The sequence below is a fragment of the Apus apus genome, chromosome 1 (genome assembly GCF_020740795.1).
Source record: "Apus apus isolate bApuApu2 chromosome 1, bApuApu2.pri.cur, whole genome shotgun sequence".
Taxonomy (NCBI): Eukaryota; Metazoa; Chordata; class Aves; order Apodiformes; family Apodidae; genus Apus; species Apus apus.
In genome coordinates, this window is record NC_067282.1 from 18,003,004 (window position 1) to 18,015,120 (window position 12,117).

Sequence of the window (12,117 nt, forward strand, 5' to 3'; positions counted from 1 at the left end):
CAAAATACGAGATAGGTTTTCTGGTGGACGTGTTGTGGGTCAGAACACGGTCCCGGAGGATTCCTGTTGGGGAGGATTGCGGCCTTTGGCAGGGGGCGAGGGGTGCGTGCGGGTCCCGCAGCTTCCCAGGGCAGGAGCCCACCTGCCCAGCAGCTGGCGACCTGTCCTCAAGCCCATCACAATGTGCTCTCCCATCCTGCCGCCCAGGGAGCCCCCAGACCCCGAGGCCTCGCACGGACAGGTTCCCTGCCTCTCTTCTAGACAGTGTTGGGTAAAGCAGCCAGTGCTTTGCTTTGTAATGTGGAGATTGTGATACGTTTTGCTAATAGTAATTAAAATACAGTCCTAAAAATTCTCAGAAGTTAGCCTGGATTATTGCAGGATCATTTTTTTTTTTTCCTTCAGTGTGAGCTCAGTACCCAGTTTTCTTGCGGTCTTTATTTGTACTGTGATAAATTCTCTATATCTTAGTTTTCTGTTTGTACTATTTAAAAGTGGTACATTTTTGCCTGACAAATGCAGTGTAGGTCTTAAGAACCATGGTGTAGTATATTGTAGTTTTCAGAAGAGCTGCTGTATGAGAAACTATTTTTAATATTTTTTTTAATTCTACAATTACATTTAACTGTTAGATCATATCATAAAACTTTGAAATTCAAAGCATAGTAACCCCACTTACCCAAGACCATATTCTTCTTGCAGTTGGTGCTGTAGTCTGTACCCGTAGTTGAAGAGGGTCTTCTGGCCACCTGTTTTGTATCATTTTATGGTGTCCTACCACTGCCTCTGGGAAGTGTGTCTTGTTCATGGAGCAGCTCTTCTAATGCTGCTGCCAAGGTGTCATTTGCAAAATTTATAGACCTTTCTTCTCCAAGATTGGAATCCTAAATTACTAATGGCTTCACAATCAGAAATACAGTTTTTATTTTTTGTTCAAGTATTAACTTGTTTGCATATGCTACATGCTGAACATACATATTGTATCAGTGTTGGAAAACATTATTTGGAGCACATGTGTTTTGTGTTTATACATGTCTTCATCTGAATCTACTTGTGTTTAGTGATTGTGAAATAATTTTTGTTAACGTGTTACAGACAACTTTGAATGTATTTATTATTTATTATTTGCTCTCCCCCATGCCCCCAGAAACTGAACTAAACAAATTGATGGCTGAAATACAAAGTAACTTCAAATGCCTTGGTCTTCTGGAACCCTACTGCTGGAAAAAGGGAGAGCCTTGTGTTGTAAGAGGATCAGATACCATGTGGTATCGAGGTAAAGTTGTAGAACTCGGTGGTGGTGCCCTCCAGGTAAGTGTGATTGTACGTCTTGTGTGTTTATGAACATCTGCACACATGTTAAAAAAGCCAGTAATCTTCTAAAAGAAATTTATGATCACCCCTTTTTTCGTTCAGCTGACCTGGCTGCCCGGATACTTGTTCTGGTTTAGAAGTGTGACAGCTGTCCTGGGGTTTTTATTTATTTTAAAGATTATTTCTTTCTGCTTATGTCCGTAATCACAATTTTTCCCATAGTTTTCCTGGTGATTATAAATGTTCTTAAGTAAAAAGTTAGCCTTCATCACCTGTAATTAATCCCTTTTAGGATTTTTCTTTTTTCTGTTATCTTATGTGTAATGCTTTAACAATACATAGTTTTAGATTCCTCCCACCTTGTCCCCACCCAAAAAGCAGTGGCTGTCTGTTTTTAATTCTTTCTGCTGGACAGGTATAGAGTTACATTTTCTAATTAACAGTTAATCTTACCTAAACTCTTGAGCCTGCTCACGTGTTCTGAATGTAGATGTGCAAGTCTGACACTATGGTAGTTCACAATTCTTTTTATTTCTTTCACTTTTAAACTACAGTATGTAATTACATAAAAGGTAGAATATCTTGCAACACGTTTAGAAACTGAACTTCTAATGTGCCATACCAGGTTTTTTTAATCCTTTCTTTCATTCCCACTTTGCCATATCACTTGCTTACCACCAAACAGTTGCTTTTTCCTCCAGAAATGAGAATGCTGTACATAGACGTTTTATTTTATCAAACTTGACTTAAAAACTAGGAGTTATTTCAGGAAAACTGTTGTTTTCATATAGGTACATTACATAGACCATGGTTGCACAGAGAGGATTCCTCATTGTCATCTGTATCCAACTACATTGTATACTGCTGTTCCTCCATTTTGCATACCATGTCAGCTCTACAAGACAGTACCAGTGAGTAATGAAAGATTGGAAGATGTTTTGGTAGGTAGTTACTCAAATTGATATGCTGTTTAGTCCTACAAAAGTTGAGACTACTTGCTGGTATTTTTTCTTGCCTACTGGTATTCGGAGAATAGCTAATGAGAATTGTTTCAGCAAGGCAGCCTTCTATCAGAAAATTCCAGATTGCTTTATGAAGTGACTATGCTTTAAAAGCAGCTGTCATTGGAATTAAATCTTTGTGAAACAGGACATTGCAGTAGCTGGCAGGATGATACTCTGAAATGGTAGTTCATTTTACATTTACAATAGCATCAACAGGTAGTAAGCCCTGAATTTTTTTAATGCAAAATGGGCAGAAAATTGGAAATCTGCAAGGCCTGCAAAAGTGTTCCTGTCACTCCGAACTTTGCTGTGCAGGAAACAGTCTGTTAGGCTAAACTAATATAAGTGAATTGTTTTAGGGGGTTTTCTTATTAAGTAATTGATACATAAACAACATCTTCCCAAATCACATCTCACTCAATTTGAATTGTGCGTTTCGCAAATGTGAATTTTAAAGAAAGCCTTTATTTCTGGAAGCAGTTCATCTGAGTGGTTAAGACAGGTTTATAAGCCTGCAGATTGGAAGGCAAATAGATACTGCAAGAAATAAAATATGTTATTTAAAGTATCCTGTGTTTTCTGTTGTGTGTTATCTTTGAGTGTATTACTTCTGGGTTATGTTTCTGTTATATGTGCACACATAAACAGCTATGTATATAGTACAGTTTAGGCAAGCAGTATCTCTTCCTAAGCCACTTCGAGATTTGAAAACTGCTGGTTGGCTTTATCACACAGTAAGTTTTAGTGTACCAAGTAGCAGCTAATTTTCAAACTAATTATGTGTGTTTTCAATGCTAGGCACATATTTCCATCTTACTTTGTTAAGAATAGTAAGAGGATTACTTGTCAGCATCTTAATGTGAGGGGGTTTTTTGCTTTTTGTCAAATAGATTGGAAATTTTTGGCAGCAGGATGCAGTAGATTGCCTTCAAGAGCTGCTTACAAATGAAGAGGTTGAAGTACATGTTCAGGTAACTTAAATCTGTTCATAGAAGTGGACTGACTTTTTGTGCTCTTATTTTTTTTTCTTTTAACTTGTATTAAGAACAATAGGTGAAGGAGTGTGGCAGTAAATACATATCTTAGACAAAACAAATTCCAAAGCTAAGGTTAATTCTGTTATTACTTGACCTTTTATTAGTTTTCAGGCCTTAAATGTGTCCTTTAGAAGACAACAGTTTTTGGTCTGTTTCTATTCTCTGTTATTGACAAGCAGCCTCCCTACCGACAGCATAAATTCTTCTAAATCCAGTTATAAGTAATTAAAATTTTGCCTGGCAGCAGGGTTGGAACTAGATGATCTTTAAGGTCCCTTCCACCCCAAGCTATTCTGTGATCCTGTGATTTTTTTATTTTATGATAATTAAGTATGGACATGCTTAAGTTTATATATTAACATTATAGGGTAACACAAAATCTGTATTGTCTGAAAACCTGCAATTTCAGATAGTTTTATTTCTAATGGTAAATTGTGAAAGAGAGAGGTTTACTGTTGAGTGAGCAAACATAGGATAATGTTTCAGTGTTACACTGAGTAGTCAGTGCTGCCTTTCTAAAGATAGATATATTCCTGTTTGTGTCACAACTGATGTAATAGCTATCTGGGTTTTGGATCTTTGAGGAATGAGTATAATGCATTTAGGAATGATAGGTTTGAATTTCCTGGTAACACTATTGCTGTTATAATCTTAGTTTGTCTTGTGAAAGTAGGAGTTACCAGATAACCCATGGGGCAAGTTGTCCATCAGCCTGTATTTTGGTGGAGTATCACTTTCTTCCTTCATGGCATACCACAAGTACTGTGTTGCTGAAGATTGTCTGGACATCCCAGAGGTGGTGAGATTTTGTGTGTGTCTTTTGCTGTTAATCTGACATTAAAAATTACTCAGTTGCTTGTTGTGACTTCTGCTGATTTGTTACTTCTTTTTATATTTCTGTACAGTTTTGTGATGTAAACAGCAGTAAGAATAAGTACACAGCTCTGTTGTATAAACAAGTGCAGATATGTTGTGTTGATAAAATTGTGTGGAATATTCACTGTGAGGGTAGTGAGACACTGGTACAGGTTGCCCAGGGAGATTGTGGATTCCCCATCCCTGGAAGTGCTCAATGACAGGTTGGATGGGATTTTGAGCAGCCTGGTCTAGTGGGAGGTGTCCCTGCCCATGCAGGAGTGTTGTAACTAGATGAGCTTTAAGGTCCCTTCCAACCCAAACCATTCCATGATTCTGTGAATAGAAAATTGCCAAGAATTTTTTCTTGGACTCCTTTCTGAAAAGAGTTTTTTTATGTTTGAAGTCAAATTAGTTTTTTTGTTCCTCTAAAACTTCATAGGAATAGGGTAGTATTTTTATCTCTTGAAGGGATTAGTCAATCATAGAAATATGCTCCAATGGTGGAGATACTAAAAAATAAATTTGATCAAATAGTTCAGCATAAACCTATTGATGTGTAAGGGTGTTACCTAGCTTCTTCATTCCAAGTGTCTGGGATGTTCATCTGATGTTGAAATTTTCACCCAACTTCATTGTCTTAAAAAAAAAAATTAAGTAAGTAAACTCTGTATTGAAAATTTGTTTCTGGATGTCTATAAATACATGAGGGCTGGGCATTAGGAGGCAGGGACAAGCTCTTTTCACTTGTGTCCTGTGACAGGACAAGGGGCACGGTGAGGGTGACGGAGCACTGGAACAGGCTGCCCAGAGAGGTGGTGGAGTCACCATCCCTGGAAGTATTTAAAAGAAATGTAGATACTGTGCTTAGCGACATGATTTAAGCACTGAATGGGTAAATTAGGTTATGGTTAGGCTTGATGATCTTCAAGGTCCCTGCCAACCAGGATGATTCTATTATTCTATTCTATTTTAGGTTTTTCTTTCTAAGTATTTTATCTCTTTAAAGGGAATTCCATATTTAATGCAAGTTTTGAATTAACGGCAATCAAGTTAACAAGTCAGTGTGCTAGGACCATTTCAAAGATATGTTCTTTATATTTAAAGTGTTGATAATTACCTGGTTCTTTTCTGTTACCTTTTAGCTAAAGCTTTTTTTAAAAATCTAATAAGGATTGAAATTAAATGTTAATTGTTATTTTATTCATTAAGGACATGCTGTTTAGATTATTAGATAACTCCTTTGAAACAGCATTTGTACAAAAGCTGGTTTGCATTTTGTTAATAAATATGCTTGCCTAAATCTGTCATGTTCTAGGAGCTACTTCAAGGAGACATTCCTGTTTTACCTTCATACCCATTGCCACCACTGCCTGTTCCAGGAGATACCTTTCCTGTCAGAGTTACCCATTTAGTGTCCCCTAAGGAGGTAATTTTTGTAAACATCTCATATATGTTGCAGATGGAAATGTTGCAGTCTCATGATGCTGGTGAAGAGGAAATCATGGCTAACAATTTTACATAATAAAAACATTACTAAGGTTGCAAAATGCTACTGAGTTATTGATACAGATGGTTGTGCAGTGCAACTGTCTGAATGAAATCCTACTTGAAATACCCTTTTGGGTGAGGGAAGAGAAATAAATACTAACCATTTCCCTAAAAAAAATGGAATTTTAAGAATTACAATACTGCAGTCTGGTACTTGTCATGTATAATAAGAATTTGGTAATTGGATTTTAACTTGGAAGAACAATGGTTACTTCTCTCTTCTTATTCTGCTCTCTTCCTGAAAGAGGGTGGATTTAAATGAGATGTTAGGAAGAAATTCTGTACTTTGAGGGTGGTGAGACATTGGCACAGGTTGCCCAGGGAGCTTATGGATGCTTTTCCCTGGAAGTGTTTAAGGCCAGGTTGGATGCGGCTTTGAGCAGCCTGGTCTAGTGGAAGGCGTCTCTGTCCATGCAGGGCATTGGATCTGGGTGATCTTTGGTCCCTTCCAACTCAAACCATTCCATGATTCTGTTCTTCAAAAATTGAATTACTGGAATGTTGTATAATAACATTTTTCTGGCTGTTACAGTTGTATTTTCTGCCTTTAGTTGATGATTGATCATTGATTTTTGTGTAAACCCACACAACTTCCCTTTAGTAGTCTCCCAGGCAAAAGACAGAATGAGTTGTTCATTGATCGAATAATAGATTCCTGTGTGGACTTTGAATGTTGAATGATGAAATAGGATAACAGGAAGCAGTGAGAAGGTGATTGTGTTACAGAAATCTAACATCTTCTTAGTGGATTGATTTGTACTGAAGTGCTTATGTTCATTGTTTTGGTAAATCTTTAGACCGGGAAAGTTCTTATAGTACTGAAGTGATTGCTTTAAATTGAGCATCAAGATCTAATATAAGTTCACCCCATTAATTCACTTGAGTATACATAAAAACTGTTTTGACTAAATAAAAGGTGGAATTGTCTGGATGTCTTAGAAAAGGGCTTTTCTTGAATTCTGTAAGGAAGGATGACAATAACATGAGAAACATAATTTTTTTGTTGTTCATTCTGTGCAAATGATATGAGCTCTTGCTTTTGAACGTTGTATATAATTATAAACAATAGATCCTGCTCCTGTAGATTAGAAAAAAATAATAATCCAAACAAGTTAATGACTAGGTTATCAGTAAAATACCATAATGTTCTGAAATGGCTCTGTTTATAAAAAAAAAAAAAAAGAAAAAAAGACATTTCAGTTGGAAGCTGTTGTGTAGATTTTAATCAGCCTGTGCATGTTGTTTAAACTTTCATTTCTTTGACCTACAGCATTATGCTGAAGATCCAATAGTGCATTAGGTGCATGGAATATATTTCCATGGCAAATAAATCAGCATTTCCAAAGTTCTTCGTTTTTGTTAACCAAATGTTATAGTTTTATATTCTGAAGTGAGATTACTTGCTGAGTAGCAGGAGGGAGGAATCCTAGTGAGACACAGCTGTGGAATCTTCCAGGTGTATATTATCTAATGAGTGAGTTCCTTCATTCTTACATTGTAACATTGAAAAGTGGTGTTAATCACTCATGACTCTTCTCTTGGGAAAAAAAAAAAAAAAATCTTGTGTAAATATTAAATTATTCATAAATTGAGGAAAGGAAGTGACCAAGGATGTGCTCAACCTTTTGAAGATGGGAACAAGTAATCTTCTAATAATCTTTGATCACTGATTGAATTTGAATGTTGAGGTCATCTGCAAAAAATAGTAATATGAGAACCTTTTCTTTGAGTAGGTATATATTTGCCTTGATCCTTCCAAGAACCTTATGAAGCAGTCTACCACAGAGGGACATCCCAACTGTGACTCAGAGATGGAGAACCTTGATGAAGCCCTGAAATGGTGCAATAAAAGTGTGGAGTCTTTCCCTCTTGTAACACAATACCAAATAGGTATATCAGTGTGTTTATTTTCTGTCGTTGCATGTGGACATAGAAAAAGCCTGAACTAATTTCTGAAGAATAGGTATAATTACATTTCTATGTATCTTTAATTAAAACTTCTGGAGAGTAAGGAGTAACACTATGGGATAATCTTACGGTACACTGTAATCAGGAGTGTAAAAAAGGAGGCTTGGAGGAAACCTTGTCACTCTCTACAGCTACCTGAAAGGAGGTTACAGGGAGGTAGATGTTGGTCTCTTCTCCCAGGTTGGCCTCATATTGTGCCAGGGGAGGTTTAGATTGGATATTAGGAAAAATTTCTTCACTGAAAGGGTTGTCAGGGACTGGAACAGGCTGCCTAGGGAGGTGGTGGAGTCACCACCCCTGCAGGTATCTCAAAGACGTGTAGATGTGGTGCTTAGGATGTCATTCAGTGCTGGACTTGGCAGTGTGCTAGGTTAACAGCTGGACTTGATGATCTCCAAAGAAAATTATTCCTTTACTCTATAATAATATGTTTTTATTTTTCATTAAATTGGTACTTCTGTGTAATTCTGCTCCTCTGGAAAAGATGGACAGAACTCAGACTTCTGATGCCTGTTAAAGCTGATGAACAGAGTTTAGATTGCATATGGCAAAAATAAATCTTTTCCCTAAAGGTGACTGTCACTGGAGCTATAACTGAAAATTTCACTTTTAAATATTCAAAAGACACAAGTTATGTACAGAATATCATCTTACCAAAAAGTAAGTGAACCCTAAAGAGCATCGCTTCACTTTCATTCTGGATTTCTCTGTTTAGATAAAACTTTGGATCACTACATTAACAAAGCAATTTTCTGTTAATTCTTGTCATTGCCGTGTGAGATAGAGAAACCTGACTTAAATCTCAGTAATGATTGTGAATTGGAGTTCAGAGAGAATTGGAGGATGCACAGAACAAAATAGTAGCATGAATTAGAGAAGAAAAAACTGAATCTCAATCACAAAATAAAATTAATTTTCAAGTTCAGTTAATTTCTGAGTACATTGGAGTGTGTTGTGTTTTTTGTCTTTTTATAGATGTGCCTTGCCTAGCAGAATACCAGGATGGTTTATGGTACAGAGCAAAGATCCTCTCCATTGAAGAATTTAACCCTGTTAAGATTCTGGTTCAGTTTGTTGACTATGGTAGTTTTTCAGTTGTCCCAACAAGCAGGTAAATATCTCAAAAAAAAGTGCATGTAAAATGCCTGCATGTGTATGTATGGATACACTTATAAAATATTTATTATTGTTTATATTAATATCTATTTTTTATAATAATTTAGCCTGAGATATCAGTTGGAGATAAAGTTGGTTGACTGGTTAAATAACTTCTGCTTGCAGAGTATAGAGTTGAGCAGGTTTCTCTTTCCCAGGTTGTTCTGAGAAGTCCATCATGATGTCAGATTTCTCCATTATATTTAGGTTACTTAACCTGTGAAGTAGGCTCAGGTTTAGAATTACTTTTGCACCCAAGAAGCTTTCACAAAACAGGGACTGAGCCCTGCAGGTATCCGAACAAATCCTCTGATCCTGTGCCACTGCAATTTGCACAGAAAACAGCTGGGGAGTCAGATAATGGAGTATCTGAGTGGGAGACACCTTGTGATGCTTGTGTGGAAATTGAGAGTTCAATTTCCTCTTCTGCCGAGTGCTGAGCCACTGCAGGGACTTCTGTGCTGACACAGACATGTCTCAAACACCTCCAAGCTTTCAGGGTCCCCTAAGCTTGTCTGATTTTTCTCGAAGTACTTTCACTTCATAGATATTTTGCTTAACCATATTGACTCACTCTTGAGCTCAGTGGGGCTTCTACAGTTCCTTGTGTAAGATGGGACAAAGTGGGGATTTGCACAGATTTCCTGTGTCATGGACTGTTAGGGTCATGGCAGAGTGTGTGTTTTATTTCAGGGTTATACTTCCTGCTTGGCTTCCCCATTCCTTTGCTGCTGGCATAGAAAGAAGAGTGGGGAGCTGATAATATAAAACCAAAGTACTTATTTCCAGTACTGTGGCTGGAGCATAACCAGGTGTGAAGCACTTCAGAACACAAAGGTCTGCGTCATTTTCTGGATGCACCAGATTTGGAGCCTGCATTGTGATGAGTTATGCTTGTGTTCCTGTGCTCTTCCCTGTGTTAGGCACTTGAGGCTCCTCCCCAGGCACTGTAACAGGGAGTCAGTGAGCCTGGTGGGCTGTGTGACACTGGGCTGCTTATTGACACTTACTGTGCTGGAGTCCTTCAGAGGGCCTGGCCCTGCCTGATGAATTGTTCAGTCTGACACAGCCATGTTCTTGTCAGGCAGGGACTGCGATCCCAGTTTCCACACTGTAAATCTACCACATGAGCCATTAGCTACCTTGTGTCCGTACTGACAGTGGAGCTGGACAGGTGGATTGTTGCAGGCAAACATTTTTCATTTTAGATTGCGTCAAATACCTTATCATCTGCTGAAGTATCCTGTTCAGTCAGTCCGAGCTCTGGTGTCTGGATTTAAACCCGCTATATATGAAGAAAATGTGGAAAGAATTCCTTACTGCCCAGAATGGAGTATGGAAACACTGTGGGCTATGATGGACTGTGTGGAAGGAAAACAGCTCTCTGCTTCCATACTTGTGAGAAACACTTTTATTTTCTCCTATTTTTTGCTCAGCCTAAAATCCTTACTAGCACTCTAATTTGTTATTTGTTCTACTGTGAACCCTCATAATTTAAAATTGTGAACCACTGACCATGAAGGAATGCTGATGAAGGGAGAAAATCACTCTTTTTAATCCTGCAAACAAGTTTCTGAGCATTCCTGTTATTTTAAAAGCAGTTTCCTTTACTTAAAACCATAAATATTCTTTCTGTAGTCATAGTTCCATTTAGGCAGCAAGTAAAACCATTAAAATAACTGTTACTATTGGTTAGCTTGAGATTTAAATTTGTTACTGTCAAAAAATTTGTCACCTTCTGGTTTTCAGGCTCTTACACCAGAGGTCACCATTTCTTTGTATGATGATGACAAAAATCTAGTTCATATGAAACTGGTAGAAATGGGACTTGCAGATTTGGATGAGTGACATGTAAGTACCATGAATATGAACTACAAATTCATACCATTACACAGGTATGATTTCAGAAGTTGTAAACAAAGTCTAAACTGTCAGTAATGTTGACAACTACGTGTTTGTTTTTTTTAAGAAAAATCCTTCTGTCCTGTCTTTTAATAAAGTAAAAGCTGTTAAAAAAATTGGATTTCATTACACATGCATTACTGTAGCCCACAGTGTAGTTTTAAGAACTAACAGTTATTGAAACAAAGAACCCCAGGGCAATATAACAGAAGGGGCTTTTGCTGCTAGTAACTGAAGAAGGTAACACGCAGATGTGTGGCAGTTTACTCTGCCCAAAAAATCAAAATTAATGATGCCAGTGGTTTTCAGACAGATCCATGAGCACATCAGGATGGCCATACATCTAGTCAGACATGGAATCTTTTATATGAAAAGCTTTACAGTATGTGTTGTCTACAGAGAATACTGGAGATGAATTTTCAAATTTCTTGGCCAGCTCAATGTTATGTAGTCCTTTTCCCTCCCACGTAATAAGCACTCTTCTAATAAATGTTTACAGGTAATGTTGAATCTTGAAATAGTGAAACTATGTATTCACTCAATCTTTTTTGACATACCTGTTTGTTTCATAAGAGTAGATGGAATTAATGCATAGTAGTAAAGAAACAGATTAAAAGCTGATACTGTTGTATTTTCTTGTTAGAAGACTTGGAGGGAAGGTGATAGTTTTATTACTGTGATGTAACTCTTGCTTTATGTTTCAGGCATATTTGGTGACAGACTTCTCCAGTACCAGAGAGTGGTAGATTGGGCAAACAGTTGAGGGTGGAGGAGTATTACTGTCTTTGTTCTGGAACATGTTTGCATTGCTGCTGTTTCCTGTTTTGGGTGTCCTTGCACCTCCTTCATACTCCTGGAGCTGCAGTGTTTGTTTGAAAGCGTTGGAATAAACAGGAGCTTGCTCAGCATGCATTTGTAACTTGTTTTCCTTTACTGCCCTAGTATTTAAGGTCTCTTTGGATGTCTCTATTGTACTGGTGTAGTATATCCTTTACACTTAACTCTCAGCCCTTTTCATCTCCACCCATAGAATTTTGTCTGCACTAGGATGCAAAGAACATGCATGAAAAGCATTCCACATTAACCGAGTAACTACAGACCTTGTTTTCCTTGAGGAGAAAGGTGGGGGAAGCAGAGGACACAAGGGGAAGAAAGTACATTTTGCTGTGCAAGGGAATGAAATTTTTCAGCATCCACTACACTGGAAAGTTAGATCAGATACTGTAGCAGTATCACTTTGGTTTTTAAATTCTGCAGTATCTACAGTCAGCCTAAAAATGCCTGTGTGATGCAAGAACTGGGTGAGATGACCTTTGTTGATTTCTAGTGTT

General features: G+C 37.6%; 1 protein-coding gene across 1 annotated transcript in view; it reads left to right on the forward strand.

Annotated features, from left to right (window-relative positions):
• The window catches only part of RNF17 (ring finger protein 17), a 47,034-nt gene extending 35,362 nt beyond the window's left edge, over window positions 1-11,672 (forward strand). Inside the window, exons 28-37 of the mRNA XM_051608240.1 lie at window positions 1,148-1,311; window positions 2,106-2,225; window positions 3,209-3,289; window positions 4,029-4,151; window positions 5,529-5,639; window positions 7,495-7,651; window positions 8,705-8,840; window positions 10,093-10,282; window positions 10,634-10,735; window positions 11,491-11,672. Of these exons, the coding sequence (XP_051464200.1) occupies window positions 1,148-1,311; window positions 2,106-2,225; window positions 3,209-3,289; window positions 4,029-4,151; window positions 5,529-5,639; window positions 7,495-7,651; window positions 8,705-8,840; window positions 10,093-10,282; window positions 10,634-10,732 (1,181 nt within the window). The 3' untranslated portion in view covers window positions 10,733-10,735; window positions 11,491-11,672. The remainder of the gene's footprint in view (window positions 1-1,147; window positions 1,312-2,105; window positions 2,226-3,208; window positions 3,290-4,028; window positions 4,152-5,528; window positions 5,640-7,494; window positions 7,652-8,704; window positions 8,841-10,092; window positions 10,283-10,633; window positions 10,736-11,490) is intronic.
• Window positions 11,673-12,117: the final 445 nt, after the last annotated feature.